The 18,569-nt window shown below is 42.5% G+C and overlaps 1 protein-coding gene across 1 annotated transcript in view; it reads left to right on the forward strand.

Annotated features, from left to right (window-relative positions):
- The window catches only part of ttn.1 (titin, tandem duplicate 1), a 166,335-nt gene that overhangs the window by 144,069 nt on the left and 3,697 nt on the right, over positions 1–18,569 (forward strand). The window contains 23 exon segments of the mRNA XM_036544927.1: positions 377–670; positions 767–1,051; positions 1,174–1,473; positions 1,560–3,626; positions 3,734–4,036; positions 4,130–4,435; positions 4,529–4,819; positions 5,011–5,310; positions 5,395–5,700; positions 5,794–6,096; positions 6,184–6,465; positions 6,561–7,154; positions 7,249–7,536; positions 7,638–7,937; positions 8,031–8,333; positions 8,569–8,871; positions 8,974–9,558; positions 9,671–9,973; positions 10,396–10,695; positions 11,029–11,604; positions 11,719–12,024; positions 12,119–12,712; positions 12,805–18,569. Coding sequence (XP_036400820.1) covers positions 377–670; positions 767–1,051; positions 1,174–1,473; positions 1,560–3,626; positions 3,734–4,036; positions 4,130–4,435; positions 4,529–4,819; positions 5,011–5,310; positions 5,395–5,700; positions 5,794–6,096; positions 6,184–6,465; positions 6,561–7,154; positions 7,249–7,536; positions 7,638–7,937; positions 8,031–8,333; positions 8,569–8,871; positions 8,974–9,558; positions 9,671–9,973; positions 10,396–10,695; positions 11,029–11,604; positions 11,719–12,024; positions 12,119–12,712; positions 12,805–18,569 — 15,254 coding nt within the window.

Below are 18,569 nucleotides of genomic sequence, written 5' to 3' on the forward strand. Positions count from 1 at the left end.
TATTTAGACTTAGTGAGAGAAGACTTAGGGGTGATCTAATAGAGGTTTTTAAATTTATAAAAGGACTCAATAAGGTTAACTATAATACATTTTTTAGGGTGAGTTCAGTCTGTACAACAAGGGGACATAAATGGAAGCTAGTGAAGAGAAAGTTCCACACTGATGTAAGGAAGTACTATTTTACACAAAGAGTTATTGATACATGGAATAGGTTGCCAGGTCATGTAGTTGACGCAGAGACCCTTGCTGTGTTCAAGTCCAGACTTGCAGTTTTGAATTCTCTTTAATTGTAATGGCCAGCTTAGCTGGGCCGAATGACCTGTTCTCGTCATATGTTCTTATGATAACCAAAATTGCTCATTTTCTCCTATTTTAGATCCACCTGGCACACCAGATTATACTGATATAACAAGCGAATCTGTTGCACTGAAATGGGATGCACCCAAGCATGATGGAGGCAGCAAAATTGTGGCCTACAATATTGAGAAACGTCAGGGAAAAGGCCGCTGGCTGAAATGCAACTTCACTGACGTCAATGAATGCCAGTTCACAGTTACAGGCCTCGCCTGCGGTGAGCGTTATGAATTCAGAGTGATTGCAAGAAATGCTATTGGCACGGTCAGTCCACCCTCACAGTCATCTGGTTACATTGTCGTCAGAGATGAAAGTGGTAAGTCCATAATCATGTGTTTTTATGATATTGAAAGACAAGTTAACTGTGGAATGTGATATAGGTTAAATGTTTTTTCATTTTGTCTCCTTTTAGTTTGTCCAAATATTGAGTTTGGTAAGGAACACTTTGAAGGTCTCACTGTTAAAGCAGGAGACCCCATCAGAATTAAAGTCATGATTACTGGACGACCTGTACCTCAAGTTACATGGTTTAGGGATGGCAAGGAACTTACCAAGAAGATGGTTGACATTGTAACTATCACTGGATCAAGCACACTCTTCATCAGGGATGCGGATCGTAGTCACCGTGGTGTTTATAGTGTGGAAGCCAAGAATAGCTCTGGAACAAAGAAGGAAGATATTAATGTGGTCGTCTATGGTATGTATTCACAATATATTATTATAATTATTACTATTATTATTAGTAGTAGTAGGAGTACGGTTGTGTTAAAGAGAAGGGTTGATGTACTGTTAATTAAATAATTTTCTTGTCCAATATAGACACACCTGGGGAACCTGAAGGGCCAATTCTTTTCACAAACATCTCAGATGGGAAAGTCACTCTCTCATGGAACCCGCCTGCAAATGATGGATGTTCTCCCATCACACATTACATTATTGAGAAACGTGAGACCTCAAGAATTTCCTGGGCAATTGTTACAGACAGTTGTACAGAATGCTCATTCAATGCCACCAAGCTGATCAAGACCAATGAGTACCAGTTCCGTGTTTCTGCTGTCAACAAGATTGGTGTTAGCAGACCAGTGGACTCCAGTCCTATCATTGCACAAATGCAATTCAGTAAGTACCACTTAAGATGTAATATTTACATCCTTAGGACTGGTTGAGCCTGAACTCATGACTTAAATATGTTTATTGTCTTACAGCTGTTCCAGATGCTCCTGGTACACCTGATTCTACCAGTATTACAGGTGACAGCATTACACTCTCTTGGACAGCACCAACGTCTGATGGAGGAAATGAAATCAAATACTATATCTTAGAAAAACGTGAGAAGAAGAGCTTACGCTGGATCAAGGTGTCAACAAAGAAGCCCATAACTGAATGTGCACACAGAGTAACACATCTTGTGGAAGGCCATGAATATGAATTCCGTGTTACGGCTGTAAATGATGCAGGGATTGGACTACCTAGTAACATATCGCTACCTATGAAATGTAGTGAGCCCAAAACTACACCTAATGCTCCTTCAGTGGTAAATGTAACTGATACCACAAACACATCAGTCAGCCTGGAGTGGACAAAGCCTGTATTTGATGGAGGAGCCGAGGTCACTGGTTATATCATTGAGATGTGCAAAGCAACTGAGGAAGAATGGCATAAAGCCAATGTAGAAACCTGCACCAGCACAATGTTCACTGCAACTGATTTGGAATCTGGTGGAGAATATAAATTCCGTGTCTGTGCAGTAAATGCAGTTGGAAAGGGAAAAACCCGTGAGATTTCTGACCCAGTGCAAGCAGTAGACAGACTTACACCACCAGAAATTGATATTGATGCAAGCTTCAAACAGACACACATTGTGAAGAATGGAGGAACTGTCCATCTTAATATTGCCTTCAGAGGAAAACCTACTCCTACTGCAAAATGGGTGAAAGAAGATGGAGAACTAAGTGTGATGGTGGACATTATTACCACAGAAACAAATAGTACCTTAACCATTGAGAACTGTAACAGGTATGATTCAGGAAAGTATACCCTCTCGCTTGAGAACAGTAGTGGCAGCAAATCTATTACATTTACTGTAAAGGTGCTTGATACACCTGGACCACCAGGACCACTCACCTTCAAGGAGGTTTCAAGAGGAGCTCTGACACTCATGTGGGATGCCCCAGTCAATGATGGAGGAGCCCGTATTCACCATTACATTGTTGAGAAACGTGAGGCTAGCCGTCGCAGTTGGCAAGAAGCCGGTGGAAAATGCATTCATCCAAACCTGAGGGTTACTGATCTATTGGAAGGTGTGCCATACTTCTTCAGAGTCATGGCAGAAAATCAGTATGGCCTAGGTGAAGCATATGAAATGCCAGATCCAATTATTGCTACTGCAGAACCTGCTCCACCGAAAAGACTGGATATTATCGATACAACTAATTCTTCTGCCACCTTGGCTTGGCTGAAACCTGAACATGACGGTGGAAGTCGTATCATTGGATATATTGTTGAAACTAAAGAAAAGGGCTCTGATAAGTGGGTTGTTGGTGGTCACACTAAGTCCCTGTTTACAGTAATTGAGGGATTAGTGGAAAATGCAGAATATGAATTCCGTGTAAAGGCCAAGAATGATGCAGGCTTCAGTGAACCAAGAGAAGCGTTTTCTTCTGCTATTATTAAAGAGCCCCAGATTGAGCCGACTGCAGATCTCAGTGGTATCACAAACCAACTAATCACATGCAAGACTGGCAGTACGTTCATCATTGACGTTCCTATTAGTGGCAGACCAGCTCCTAAGGTAACATGGAAGCTAGAGGAAATGCGACTAAAGGAAACAGACAGAGTCTCCATCAAGACCACCAAAGATAGGACCACACTGTCAGTCAAAGACTGCATGAGGGGTGATGGTGGCAAATATTATCTCACCCTTGAAAACACCACAGGAGCCAAGACATTCACAGTAACTGTCAACGTCATTGGCAGACCCAGCGCACCTGAAGGGCCTGTTGAGGTTTCATCAATAACATCTGAGTCCTGTGTGTTGACATGGGGACCACCTGAGGATGATGGCGGAACCGATATCACCAACTACATTGTGGAGAAGCGTGAATCTGGCTCAACTGCTTGGCAGCTTGTCAACTCAAGTGTGAAACGCACAACAATCAGAGTCTCCCATCTGACTAAATACATGCAGTACACTTTCCGTGTCTGTGCTGAAAACAGATTTGGAGTGAGCAAGTCCACAGAATCTGAAACCATTGTTGCTGAGCATCCATTTGGTGAGTGTAATAGTTTATTATAAATGATACATTTCTATCTATGATGGCTTTCAGATGATATTCAATATATATGCACCTGTTGATTGGGTTTGTGATTTTAATTACAGTTCCACCAAGTCCACCAACACGACCAGAGGTATACGCTGTTACTGCAAATACCATGAGTCTACGTTGGGAGGAGCCGTACCATGATGGTGGTAGTAAGGTCACTGGATACTGGATTGAAAAGAAGGAGCGCAACACAATTCTCTGGGTCAGAGAGAACAAGATCCCATGCTTCGAGTGCTACTACAAAGCAGCTGAGCTTGTTGAAGGCCTTGAATACCAGTTCAGAGTTTATGCAATGAATGCTGCTGGTCTGAGTAAAGCCAGTGAAGCTTCAAAGAGGATGGTGGCTCAGAATCCAGTCGGTAAGTGTTTTGCGGTCCTTTGCAGAAACAAAATGAGGTTAAATGGTTCCCTTAGCTAAACTAAGTATGTTTTCTCCTTTATCCTGTATTTAGACCCCCCTGGCAAACCAGAAGTGACTGATGTGTCAAGATCCACAGTGTCAATTAAATGGACTGTGCCAATAAATGATGGTGGCAGCCCAATTGTTGGATACATTGTTGAGCGCAAGCCATACACTGCTACTGGTGAGGGTCGCTGGCTGAAGTGCAACTACACAAACGTCACAGAAACTAATTTCACAATAACAGCACTGGGTGAGGGAGAGGTGTATGAGTTCCGTGTCATTGCCAAGAATGCTGCTGGAGTTCACAGTATACCCTCAGCGTCATCAGGAGCCGTGACGTGCAAGGCTGAATACAGTAAGATATTCTTATATTTTATTTTTGCATTTATATTGTCTTGATTAACTTCTGAGCAGTTAATGCTAACAATATTTTTTCTTTCATTAACAGCTCCTCCTAAGGCTGAGCTTGACAGCAAACTTCTGGTAGATACTGTCACTATCAGAGCTGGATCAGACCTTGTGCTTGATGCTGCTATTGGTGGTAAACCTGAACCCAAAGTCTTCTGGGCCAAAGGAGAGAAAGAACTTGAGCTCTGTGAGAAATACTCACTCCAGTACACCAGCACACGTGCTATGGCAATCATCAAGTTCTGTGACAGAAATGACTCAGGACAATACATTCTCACAGTGAAAAATGCCAGTGGAGTCAAGACAGCTGCTGTCAATGTTAAAGTACTTGGTAAGTATATAGGTACACAATGAAACCATCTCACTAGTCTTACAAATATTTGAAATTTGTCAATGAATACATAATTTTAAACTAGGGCACCAGTGTAGCATAGTGGTAAGGAGCAGGACTCATGATAGAAAAGTTGCTGGCTGCTAAATGTCGAAAATGTAATGTAATGTAATATAATGTAACTTTTTCAGATACACCTGGACCATGTGAGGACAAGATTACAATAAGCGATGTAACAGAAGAGAAATGTACAGTGTCCTGGAAAGCACCTCTGGAGGATGGTGGAGACCCAGTCACCCACTACATTGTTGAGAGACGAGATACCAACAGACTCAACTGGGTGCTCATGGAATCTGAATGCAAGAGCCTCTCTTGTGTCATTACCCGAATGATAAAGAACTATGAGTACATATTCCGTGTCAGTGCTGTGAACAAGTATGGACCTGGTGTGCAACTGCAGTCTGAGCCTGTCATTGCCAGAAACTCATTCAGTAAGTGTGCTTATAAGTAAATATATGTGCTATCAATGACAGTTGCAAAGGACTTATGAGATAATTGTCTCTGTCACATTACAGCTGTCCCATCACCTCCTGGAGCACCAGAAATCACTGATGTAGGAAAGGATTATGCTGCCATTGAATGGCTGAAGCCAGAGAGCAATGGTGGCAGCGAAATCAACAACTACCTTGTGGAGAGACGTGAAAGGAAGAGTGTCAGATGGATCAAAGTTAACAGAGATTTTACCATCACTGACACAAAATATAAGATTACTGGTCTTACAGAGGGCAACATTTACCAGTTCCGTGTTACAGCTATGAACATAGCCGGAGACAGTGAACCAAGTGAAGTATCACTGTATGCTGTTTGCAGGGAACCAACATGTAAGTTATGAATTCTTTGGCAGTCATTTTCATTCAAATATTTCCATTTAGTTAAGAAGTAACTTACTTCATAATTTTACTTTTTTTTTTCAGTCACTCCTGCTCCTCCTTCAATACCACGTGTGGCAGATACTACTCAGGACAGCATTAGTCTAGCTTGGTCAAGACCAGTGGACGAGGGTGGGGCTGATGTTATTGGATACGTCCTAGAGATTCAAGAAGAGGGAACAGACCAGTGGACCAAGGCTCATGAAAAGACCCTGAGAACCACAGAGTACACAGTAACTGGCCTTGCTAGCAACAAGAAGTATATCTTCAGAGCGGCTGCAGTCAATGTCAATGGCATGGGTGAATTTAGTGAACCGTGCACAGAAACTGAGCCTGTAGAAAGAATTGGTGAGTTGGAATTTTTTATGGTAGCACATGATACAAAAATAAAATGAATGCATTTACATGTATTAAGACCCACTTATTTCCACTCAGAAACTCCTGATCTTGAGATTGCCGATGAGCTAAGGAAGACTGTCTGCTTGAGAGCTGGTGGTTCCCTTCGACTCTCTGTGACTGTGACTGGAAGACCTACCCCTGTGATCACCTGGAGCAAACCTGATGTAGACCTTCAGAACCGTGGCTTTATTGAAGTAACTAAGACTGGTACAACCTTAATAATTGACAAAGTCCACCGCTATGACGCAGGCAAATACACCATTGAGGCTGAGAATCCATCTGGCAAGACGTCAGCCACCATTCTTGTCAAGGTTTACGGTAAGATTAAAATGTTTACAGTTCTTTGTCTTCTTGTGACAGTGTGTCCATAGTTTCAGGCAGTTGTGAAAATGCCATTTTTTTCTTTCCCTTAGATACTCCTGGGCCACCTGGTCCAATTAACATTAAGGAGCTCACAAAGGACTCTGCTGTCATTACATGGGATCCCCCAAGCGTTGACGGTGGAGCACCAGTGAACAACTACATAATTGAGAGACGGGACACATCAATGAGAGCCTACAAAACAGTGACATCTAAATGCAGCAAGACAACATACAAAATTACTGGACTGACAGAAGGAATGCTGTACTATTTCAGAGTTTTGCCAGAAAACATATATGGTCTTGGTGAGGCTCGTGAAACCAGTGATGTGGTGCTGGTGTGTGAAGTTCCCATGGTTCCACAGAAACTGGAAGTTGTGGATGTGACCAAAACTACAGTAACTTTGGGATGGGAGAAACCATTACATGATGGCGGCAGCAGACTTACTGGCTACATCATTGAAGCTTGCAGGTCTGGAACAGACAAATGGATGAAGGTGGCTACTCTGAAAACTACCGATTTTGAGCATACAATTGTTTCACTAAATGAGAATGAGCAGTACCTCTTCAGAGTGAGAGCTGTCAACAGCAGGGGAGCCAGCGAGGCCAGAGAAATTGTGACTGCTGTAAATGTCCAAGAACAAAGAGGTATTAATCATTCATTATTCATAAACAAGTTTTATTCAATCATAAATTATATCTGCATGTCACACCTTTACATTGAACTTATTCTGTTTTACAGTTCTGCCCAAGATCGATCTCTCTAGCATTCCCCAGAAAACGGTCAATGTTCTTGCTGGCAAACCAATTGAACTTGACATTCCAATCATCGGAAGACCTCCTCCAGTTTGCTCATGGTACTTTGGCGATAATAAGCTGAAAGTAACTGACCGTGTCAAAATTGTTACAACTGGAAAATATTCAAAGCTGACTGTACAAAATACCACGATTGATGACACTGGTGAATACACACTTGAAGTAAAGAATATCACAGGAACAGCGACAGAAATCATCAAAGTCATCATTCTTGGTAAGAATAAAATGTGACTGTTGTCAAAATTTTCATTAAATAACATGCATTTCATTCAGGAAATAAGCATCATTAACGGTTATCCTTTCTCTTCTATCTAGATAAGCCTGATGAGCCCTCTGGGCCCATAAGGTTTGATGAGGTTGATTCCACATCTGTCACTATCAGCTGGGACCCACCTGTGAGGGATGGAGGTGCCACAATCAGTGGCTATGTTGTTGAACAACGTGACGCTCACCGTCCAGGATGGCTTCCTGTCTCTGAATCTGTCAGTCGACCTACATTCAAGTTCAGCAGATTGACTGAGGGAGATGAATATGTATTCCGTGTTGCTGCAACGAACCGTTTCGGGACTGGATCATTCCTGCAGTCTGACATTGTAATGTGCAAGAGTGCTAAAAGTAAGTTGTTTTCCTACATACATAGTTAGGGTTTACAATTCTTTATGAAAAGGAAGGGAAGAATAATACATGCATTACCTTTGTTCTTTATAGCCATACCAGGGCCACCAGGCAGACCAGAGGTATTCGACGTGTCCCGTGATGGCATGACCGTCGCCTGGCTCCCACCAGATGAAGATGGTGGTTCCAAAGTGTCTGGATACATCATTGAGCGCAAGGAAGTCAGATCTGATCGATGGGTGCGCGCTAATAAGAATCCTGTGACAATGACAAGATACAGATCGACCGGTCTTATTGAAGGCCTTGAATATGAGCATAGGGTAACAGCCATCAACTCCAGAGGCATTGGCAAACCCAGCCTTCTCTCTAAACCAGCAGTGGCAGCAGATCCCATTGGTAGGTACCTTTCTTGCACATATGTCAACAGCTCTCAAAACGTCTTCATGAAATACAACTTCTACCTTTGTATTACTGAATATTTATTGCTGATTTTATATATGTTATATATATATACACAAATCCTGCACTGACAGAGAGATGAATGGAACAATGAATTAATGCGTGAATGAATGAATGGCATATGTCGTGTCATTATGCTTTATAATACTGTTTCTTGTTCTTATCTTACCAGATCCACCTGGCTCACCACAAAATCCACGAGTTACAGAAACCACTCGAACATCAGTATCTTTGGCCTGGAACCCTCCTGATGAAGAGGGTGGCTCCAAGGTTACAGGTTACCTGATTGAGATGCAGAAGGTTGGCCAGTTTGATTGGATAAAATGTAATACAACACCCTCACTTATATGTGAATACACACTGACACAAATGCCCCAGGGGGCTGAATTCAAGTTCCGTGTACTGGCATGCAATGCCGGTGGATCTGGCGAGCCTGCTGAAGTCCCAGGAACTGCTAAAGTCACAGAAATGCTTGGTAAGGCAATGAGATTGTCACCTCTAATATACTGTCATTTTTTCCCCAATAATACATTAGCTGTTGTAGATTTTATTAACATTATACTGTACTTTATTGCAGAATCTCCTGACCATGAGCTGGATGTCAAGTACAAGGACGGCTTTGTTGTCAGACAGGGTGGAGTCATAAGACTCTCTGTGCCCATCAAGGGCAAACCCATTCCTACCTGCACATGGACAAAAGAGGGCCAAGACATTTCTCACCGAGCCATGATTGCAACTAGTGAAGATCTTACTGAGCTTGTGATCAAGGAAGCCAGCAGGGATGACAGTGGCATATATGACCTTGTCCTAGAAAACAAGTGTGGCAAGAAAGTGGTGCACATCAAAGTAAAAGTTATTGGAAGCCCAGATTCACCTGTGGGTCCAATTAGATTTGATGAAATCCAGGCCCACTCTGTAAAAGTGAGTTGGCAAGCACCTTTAGAGGACGGTGGCTCAGAAATCCTTGGTTACATCGTTGAGAGACGTGAGCTTCCCATGGCAGCCTGGTATACTGTTGACTCTAGAGTGACAGATACATCTCTGGTTGTTAAAGGACTGAAGGAAAATGTTGAGTACCACTTCAAAGTCACAGCTGAGAACCAGTTTGGCATCAGCAAACCCTTGAAATCAGAAAATCCTGTCACACCACAGACACCCCTTTGTGAGTATATTTTTCATAATTCAGATTTACATTTAAACATTTCATGTTTCATTTAATACGATTACACATATTGTGAGTGACTGAACTGTAATTTGTTGTTTCATTTTAACAGGTCCACCAGAATCACCAAGCACTCCACCAGAAATTGTGGATGTTACAAAGAGCTCTGTTGCTTTATCTTGGTCCAGACCTAAAGATGATGGTGGTTCCCGCATCATTGGGTACTTTGTTGAATATAAAGACGTGTCCACTGAGAAGTGGGTGCGCCACGCTACCCAGATTACCACTACTATGTACACCCTCACTGGACTTACCGCTGATAAGGAATATCAGTTCCGTGTCATTGCCCGAAATGACATTGGTGATAGTGAACCAGGACCTGCGTCAGATTCAGTTGTATGCAAAGATCCATTTGGTAAGTTCCACAGCTTTGTATCTAAATATTATCTAAAAATGAGAATATCGGAGTGCATCCTGACAAAAATGCAAACTGTTTACACTGCAGAATGTAAAAGGTTTTACCAGATGTTCTGGCAGATTTGGAATTGGACAGTAATACTGTCATAAATGGCTCTGTTTCTAATTTACATGTTATTAAAATGCTTTTTGAAGGACATTATACACAAAATTTAATACATGTCAATATCTGGTCTTAAGCAGTAGAAGAGTGAATAAGAACAGGGCATACTCTTTGTGCACTGGTATCAGCCATTATTTTTAAAGTGATAAAAGTGATAAATTAAATGTTTTGGTAGCTCTTTACTGCAGTTACACATATGCCACCTTGTGTGTGTACCTATGGCATATTTACTATGGTCTCTCTTCTCTTTATTAAAGACAAGCCAAGCCAGCCAGGTGAGATTGATGTAGACATGGTCACCAAAGACTACATTTCAATTCGCTGGGAACCCCCAGAATGTGATGGTGGCAAAGAGATTCTGGGTTACTGGATTGAGTATAGAAAATCTGGAGAAAGTACCTGGAAGAAGTGCAACAAAGAGCGTACAAAGGAGAGAAAATTCACCATGGGTGGGCTCATGGAGGCTACTGAATATGAATTCAGAGTGTTTGCTGAGAATGAAACTGGAATCAGCAGACCACGCAGAACTGCTATGGGCATCAAAACAAAACTGAGTGGTAAGTAAACTTGGCATGTTTTTCAATCCTGGTTAGACACCAGGATTTTAATGCTCTTTTTCAGTTCTAACATTAGGGTGTTACAATGTATTAATAAACACAAGTGCAAATTACAAAAAAGGGCACATAGTGAGTACCATATATAACAAAGTGTACAACAACCAGTGACACCTAGTGAACAAGACATAAGTAAGAATAAGAGCTTATCTTTAGATAAGAGGGAACAAAATCCAACATTCAAAGAGTCTTCCAAGGCCTTTTATCTGTATGTCATTCATTAAAATAGAAATTGATAAAACAAGCTTATTTATTTGGTATAATTTCTTTTAACAGTTGGAAGTAAACCAAGTCTCAGAAAAGAAATGGAGGAGGCCACTGCTAAACTTGGAGAGTCGGGCATACTGAAATGTCAGATCATTGGCAGACCTCTTCCGGATATTAAATGGTATAGATTCGGCAAGGAGCTCACTCAGTGCCGTAAATATGCAATGACCTCTGATGGTCGCAACCATTCACTGACGGTGGCAACAGATCAACAAGAAGATGAAGGCGAGTACACATGCAGAGCCATCAATGAAGCCGGGGAAGTAGAAACCACTGGCCAGCTTGTCTTGCAGGCGCCTCCTCAGTTCCATCCTGGATTCCCATTGAAAGAGAAGTACTATGCAGGATCTGGTACAAGCCTTCGTCTCCATGTTGCATACATTGGACGTCCGGTGCCAAAAATCACATGGTTCTATGACAACAGGCCTCTGGAGCCATCTGACAATGTCATCATTGAAAACACGGAGCATTATACTCACCTTGTCATCAAGAATGTTCAGCGTAAGACAAATGCTGGACAATACAAAGTACGACTCCGCAACCACTTTGGTACAGTGGAAACTGTACTTAATGTTGAAATTCAAGGTAAAATTTTGAAATACATATATTTACATATATTTACTTTGTCAGTGTAAATAATCAATCTTTTTCCCTGGTAAAAGTGTACATTGTCACAACATGTCTTTCTTTGATTTTCAGATAAACCTGGTATGCCTGAAGGACCTATTGTTATTGATGCACTGTTGAAGAATTCAGTTATCATTAGCTGGAAACCTCCAGCAGATGATGGTGGAATAATGATTACCAACTATATTGTTGAAAAACGTGAAGAAAATGAACCCGATCAATGGCATTTAGTATCATCCTCAATCTCAGGAACATCTTGCCGGGTTCCAAACCTTGTTGAGGGAGCTGGATATTACTTCCGGATCTCAGCTCAAAACCGTTACGGCAGCAGTGATCCACTAGAGAATCCCACTGCAATCATTATTAAGAGTCAATTAGGTAGGTACATTTCAATGTCCTCATAAAAAGAAACAGATTATAAATGCAATGGCGTAACATAAGAGTAACATCTTCATAAATTCAAATTTTACAGGAAAGCCGGGAGTTCCCACAGAAATAACTGTCTCTGGAGTGACAAAGGATTCCTGTGTTGTATCCTGGAAGCCACCTGTCAATGATGGAGGTTCCAAGATCAAAAATTACTGTTTGGAGAAACGAGAGAAGAAACAGAACGAATGGATCGCAGTGACTGCTGATGAAATCCATCAAACTGTTTACTCTGTCAAAGGCCTTACTGAAGGCTCAGAGTATGACTTCCGTGTTAAATGTGAAAATCTTGGAGGAGAGAGTGACTGGAGTGAAGCCTCTGCATCTGTTATTGCAAAATCAGATGTAGACATTCGTGCACCAGCCTTCAAAGAAGAGTTGAGAAACATGAGTGTCAAATACAAGAGCAACGCAACCTTTGTTTGCAAGATCACTGGACAACCCAAGCCTATAATTAAATGGTTCAAACGTGGCAAAGAAATTCATCCTGATGGACAGAAAATGAAAATACAGGAATTCAAAGGTGGCTATCACCAACTTGTCATCACTGCTGCTGATGAGGAAGACTCAACTGTCTATCAGGTCAGAGCCACAAACCAGGGAGGGTCAATTGCAGCAAGTGTCTCTCTGGATGTTGAAGGTAAGCACAAAAAGCTAATTGAATACTTTTGTTTCAGAGTATCTACAGTAATTGACGGATTTATTTCATTTATGTTTTTCTTTTTTTCTCAGTTCCGGCCAAGATTCACCTGCCCAAACATATGCAAGAAAAAGAAGCCGTCCCTGCCCTTCGTGGTGAAGTGATCAGCATCAAGATTCCATTCAGTGGCAAACCTGACCCAGTAATCACATGGCAGAAGGGGCAAGATCTCATTGATAACAATGGGCACTATCAAGTGATTGTCACAAGATCTTTTACTTCACTTGTATTCCCCAATGGAGTTGAAATGAATGATGCCGGATTCTACATTGTCTGTGCTAAGAACAGATTTGGCATTGATCAACAGACAATTGAACTTGATGTTGCAGATGTACCCGATCCACCAAGAGGTGTCAAAGCCAGTGATGTATCCAGAGATTCCGTCAGTCTGAATTGGTGCGCTCCCGCTAATGATGGTGGAAGCAAGGTCACCAACTACATTGTGGAGAAGTGTGCCACCACAGCTGAGAGATGGACCCGTGTTGCACAGTCCCGTGATACTCGTTACACTGTCATTAATCTGTTTGGCAAGACTAGTTACCAATTCCGTGTCATTGCCGAAAACAAGTTCGGCCAGAGCGAGCCATCTGAACCAACTGGGCCTGTTGTAACAAAAGAGGACAAGTCCAGAGTCTTGAATTATGATGAGGAAGTTGATGACACCAGAGAAATCTCAAGGGGTAAAGCCCCACATTCAAATGCCAAGAATGTGCATAACAAATACATGATTGCTGAAGAGCTAGGACGTGGGCAGTTTAGCATTGTTCACAGATGTGTTGAAACCAGTTCCAAGAAGACTTTCATGGCTAAATTTGTCAAAGTCAAAGGTGCTGATCAGGCACTGGTCAAGAAAGAAATTGCAACTCTCAATCTGGCCAGACACAAGAACTTTTTATATCTCCATGAGTCCTTTGACAGTCCTGAAGAATTAGTCATGATTTATGAATTCATCTCAGGTGTGGATATCTTTGAACGCATAATGTCAGGCACCTTTATCCTCACAGAACGAGAAATTGTTACATACATTAGACAAGTATGTGAGGCTCTTGAGTTCCTACACAGTCAAAGCTATGGCCACTTTGACATCAAGCCAGAAAACATTGTTTACACTACAAGAAAGAGCACAAAAATCAAGATCATTGAGATGGGTCAGGCTAGACACCTTACACCTGGTGATATAATAAAAATTCAGTTTACTGCAGCTGAGTATTGTGCACCAGAGATCCATCAACAAGACATGGTCAGCACTGTTACTGACATGTGGTCAGTTGGTGTTCTAGTGTATGTGCTTCTCAGTGGACTTAATCCATTCACTGCTGAAACAAACCAGCAAATGACTGAGAACATCTCAAATGCTGAGTACAGTTTTGATGATGAAGCTTTCAAGGAGGCCAGTGTTGAGGCATTAGACTTTGTGGACAGACTTCTTACTAAAGAGCGCAAACATCGTATGACTGCTGCTCAAGCCTTGGAACATCCTTGGTTGAAAAAGAAAACAGAAGAACTCAGCAACAACGCCATCAAAGTCTCTAGACACAAAAGATACTACCAGACCTTGGTGAAGAAAGAATGGAATGTTGTTGTTTCATCAGCTCGTGTTGCATACGGTGGTGCTATCAGAAGTCAGCGAGGTGTCACAGTTGGAAAAGTAAAGATTGCACCATTTGAACATGGCCCAGTTGCTGGTCAAATCAGGCACCATGTTGCTGATGAGGGTGGAGATGTAAAATTCATCTGCAATATTGAGAACTATGACAGCAGCACAGAGGTAACTTGGTATTGTGGAGTTAGACAACTGGAGGCAAGTGACAAGTATGACGTTACATATGAAGACGGAGTCGCTACCTTGTCTGTCAGAGGAGTTACCAGAACAGATGACGGTACCTACAGATGCAAAGTTGTTAATGAGTATGGTGAGGACAGCGCCTATGCGGAACTCTTTGTCAGAAGTGTCAGATCATATCGTGACTACTTCCTTACACGCACAGTGAAGAAAGTAAAACGCAGAGTGGATACAACTCGACTACTGCAGAGACCACCTGAATTTACCCTGCCCCTGTTCAACTGCACTGCTTACATTGGTGAGGATGTACGTTTTGGCGTTACCATAACAGTGCATCCAGAGCCTCGTGTTATATGGCTGAAATCTGGACAAAAGCTCACACCAGGAGATGATGACAGGAAGTACACTTTCACAAGTGACAAGGGTCTCTATCAGCTTGTGATTCACAATCTTGAGCCTGATGATGATGCTGAATACAGTGTTGTGGCTCGCAACAGATTTGGTGATGACAGTTGCAAGGCACGTCTCACTGTAGTACCTCGTCCCACTCCTGGAGATAATACAATTAGGCCAATGTTCAAGCGTTTGCTTGCAAATGCAGAGTGCAGGGAGGGTCAAAGTGTCCGATTTGAAATTAGGGTGTCAGGAACACCTACTCTGAAGTGGGAGAAGGATGGCATGCCATTAGCATTTGGTCCCCAAATTGAAGTTGTTCATGAAGGCCTGGATTATTATGTTCTACATGTCAAAGATACTCTTCCTGAGGATTCCGGTACATACAGAGTTACTGCTACAAATTCAGCTGGATCAGCAAGTTGCCAAGCCACACTGAAGGTTGAGCGTGTCACTCATGTCAAGAAAGAGTATCAGAGCGTGGAGGATAAAAGGAAAAAAGCTGAGAAAGAAGAAATTGACAAGAAAGTAAGACTAGCACAACTCCTTGCTGGCACTGAAGTCACTCCTCTCACCCCAGTAGCACAAGAGGCTTTGAGAGAGGCTGCTATTATGTACAAACCTGCAGTGACAACTAAAGAGAAAACCGAAATTGAGGAACAAAAGGAAAAAGAAGAAAGGAAAAAGAGAGCAGAAGAAAAAAGACTTCGTATGCCATATGATATTCCTCCACCTCGAGTCCTTGGGCCTACTGCCCTTGAGGAAGATAAGGAGATTAAATACTTTGTGCCTTTCTCTGACATGAAATGGTATAAGAAGCTCCGTGATCAGTATGAAATGCCAGAACCAATGGAAAAACTTAAACAGAAACGACTAAAACGTATTCGTCTGTCCAGATGGGATCAATTCTATGTTGTGCCTCTTCCAAGAATCAAAGACCAGTACAAGCCTAAATGGCGCATTCCAAAGGTTTCACAGGATGATTTAGAAACTGTAAGACCAGCTAGGCATCGTACACCTTCTCCTGAATCTGAAGCTTACTACAGAATAAGAAGAAGGTCTCTTGGTGATCTCTCAGATGAAGAACTTCTCCTCCCAGTTGAAGACTATTTGTCAATGAAGAGAACTGAAGAGGAAAGGCTTAAACTTGAAGAGGAACTTGAGCTTGGCTTTTCTGCTTCCCCACCTAGCCTCAGCCCTGTGCGCTTTGAATTGTCTGCACTGCGCCATCCCTCACCAAGACGAGTGACACGTGAAGAGGATGAAGAGGGTGAAGAGGTGCAAAGGTATGACTCCTACCGTATTCCCTCCAAATATGAAGCTGGCCCAAGTTTCATTGATCTCCGCCAGAGACATGACAAAGCTACATACCGACCTCCAAGGCAAAAGCAAAGAGTTTACGAGGAGAGAGAAGATCAAGAGCTCCTTCGCTCTGTAACCACAACACAAAAACTGACCTCCTACAAAAGTGAGATAAAACGAATGGAATTTGAAGAGAAAACACGAGTCTCAAGAAAACATAGAGAAGTTCATGTTTCATCTGTGTCCAGAGAAGGAATGGAGTCAGTTGACTACACTTATGTTCCCTCTGTTACTATGCGTCCTGTATCTGAACCCACAAGACCTGCTCAAACATATACCACAGAAGCTAAGGGTGAAGCACCAGAGAGGAGATCACCTACCCCTGAGAGGACACGTCCACGCTCCCCTAGTCCAGTTTCCACTGAGAGATCATCTTCAATACTTGAGGTGTCATCGAAATTTGACATCATGTCCAGATACGAGGCAAGGAAAGCAGCTCTGAAATCTGAGAGGAAGTATGAGGTTGTGACACAGCAGCCTTTTAGTCTTGACCATGCCCCACGCATAACAGTGAGAATGCGCTCTCACCGTGTACCATGCGGTCAGAATACTAAATTCACACTGAATGTCCAGGCTAAGCCAGATGCACAAATCAAATGGTACCATAATGGACAGCAAATTCAGCAGAGCAACAAATTCCGTTTCACAAACGTGAGTGGAGTTTTGACACTCCAGATTTATGACTGCCAGGAAGAGGACAGTGGTACCTACCGTGTTGTGTGCACAAACTCCAAGGGAGAAGCGTCTGATTATAGCACTCTAGATGTATCAGCTGGAGAGTATTCCACATATGCGTCTCGTCGAAAAGATGAGGAACCTCCCACACCTTTTGTTCCTGAAATGACAAAGACTGATGTTTATCATGTCTCCTCATTTAAGGCAGCTTCTTCATCTGAAACACACATGGAGGTTAAAGAATCAAAATCAAAGTTAACTGAAACACACAAAACTGCTGTTTATGAAGAATATGCATCATCTGAGAAGAAAATGAAAGCTACAGTAGTGGAGGTAAAAGAGACAGTGAAGGCTACTCTCCCAGCCACACTGCTTACAAAACCACAGTCCATTACAGTGTCAGAAGGGGACATTGCTAGTTTTTCATGTGATTTTGATGGTGAGCCAGCACCCACTGTGACATGGATTCATGAAGGACAGGTTATTGGCTCCTCTATTCGGCACCATGTGACCTTTATGGAGAACAAATCTACCTTTGAAATCTCCTCAGTTGAGTTGTCTGATGAGGGCAGCTACACAGTTAAAGTGGAGAATTCTGCCGGCAAACAAGAAGCGCAGTTCAGCTTAACCATTCGCAGAGCAACTCCGAAGGAGAAAGCCATTGCTTCACCTCCAAAAGTAAGATCTCCAGAGCCCAGAATCAAATCTCCAGAGCTTACCGGTGCTAAGTCCCCAGAACCTCGTATCAGGTCACCTGAAGCAATCAGATCTCCCCGGAGAATTAAGTCTCCTGAGCCTCCAACCTCACCACCAAGGATGAAATCTCCAGAGCCCAGAGTAAAATCTCCAGAATCAATAAGTGCCAAGTCACCAGAACCTCACATCAAGTCACCTGAGGCCATCAAATCTCCAAAGAGAATTCAGTCTCCAGAGCCACTGACTTCACCACAGAGGGTTAAATCTCCAGAACTAAAATCTCCTGAACCCAGACTGAAATCTCCAGAGTTCCCAAGTGCAAAGTCACCAGAACCTCGTATCAAGTCACCTGAGGCAATAAAATCTCCAAAGAGAATTCAGTCTCCAGAGCCACTGACTTCACCACAGAGGGTTAAATCTCCAGAACTAAAATCTCCTGAGCCCAGACTGAAATCTCCAGAACTAAAATCTCCTGAGCCCAGACTGAAATCTCCAGAGCTAAAATCTCCTGAGCCCAGACTGAAATCTCCAGAGCTAAAATCTCCTGAGCCCAGACTGAAATCTCCAGAACTAAAATCTCCTGAGCCCAGACTGAAATCTCCAGAGTTCCCAAGTGCCAAGTCACCAGAACCTCGTATCAAGTCACCTGAGGCAATAAAATCTCCCAAGAGAATTGCATCTCCTGAGCCACTAACATCAACTCAAAGGGTTGCATCCCCACCAACAGTCAAGTCACCCACTCCTCAGAAACGGGATACCTCTGCAATAAAGCCCACCTTCTCCACCAGTCTAAAAGATGTCACAGCATCGTCAGATACGATTGTGAAGCTAACAGTGAAAGTAGATGGAGATCCAGAACCAACATTCTCCTGGATGAAAGATGGAAAG

The sequence above is a fragment of the Megalops cyprinoides genome, chromosome 14 (assembly GCF_013368585.1).
Source record: "Megalops cyprinoides isolate fMegCyp1 chromosome 14, fMegCyp1.pri, whole genome shotgun sequence".
NCBI lineage: Eukaryota > Metazoa > Chordata > Actinopteri > Elopiformes > Megalopidae > Megalops > Megalops cyprinoides.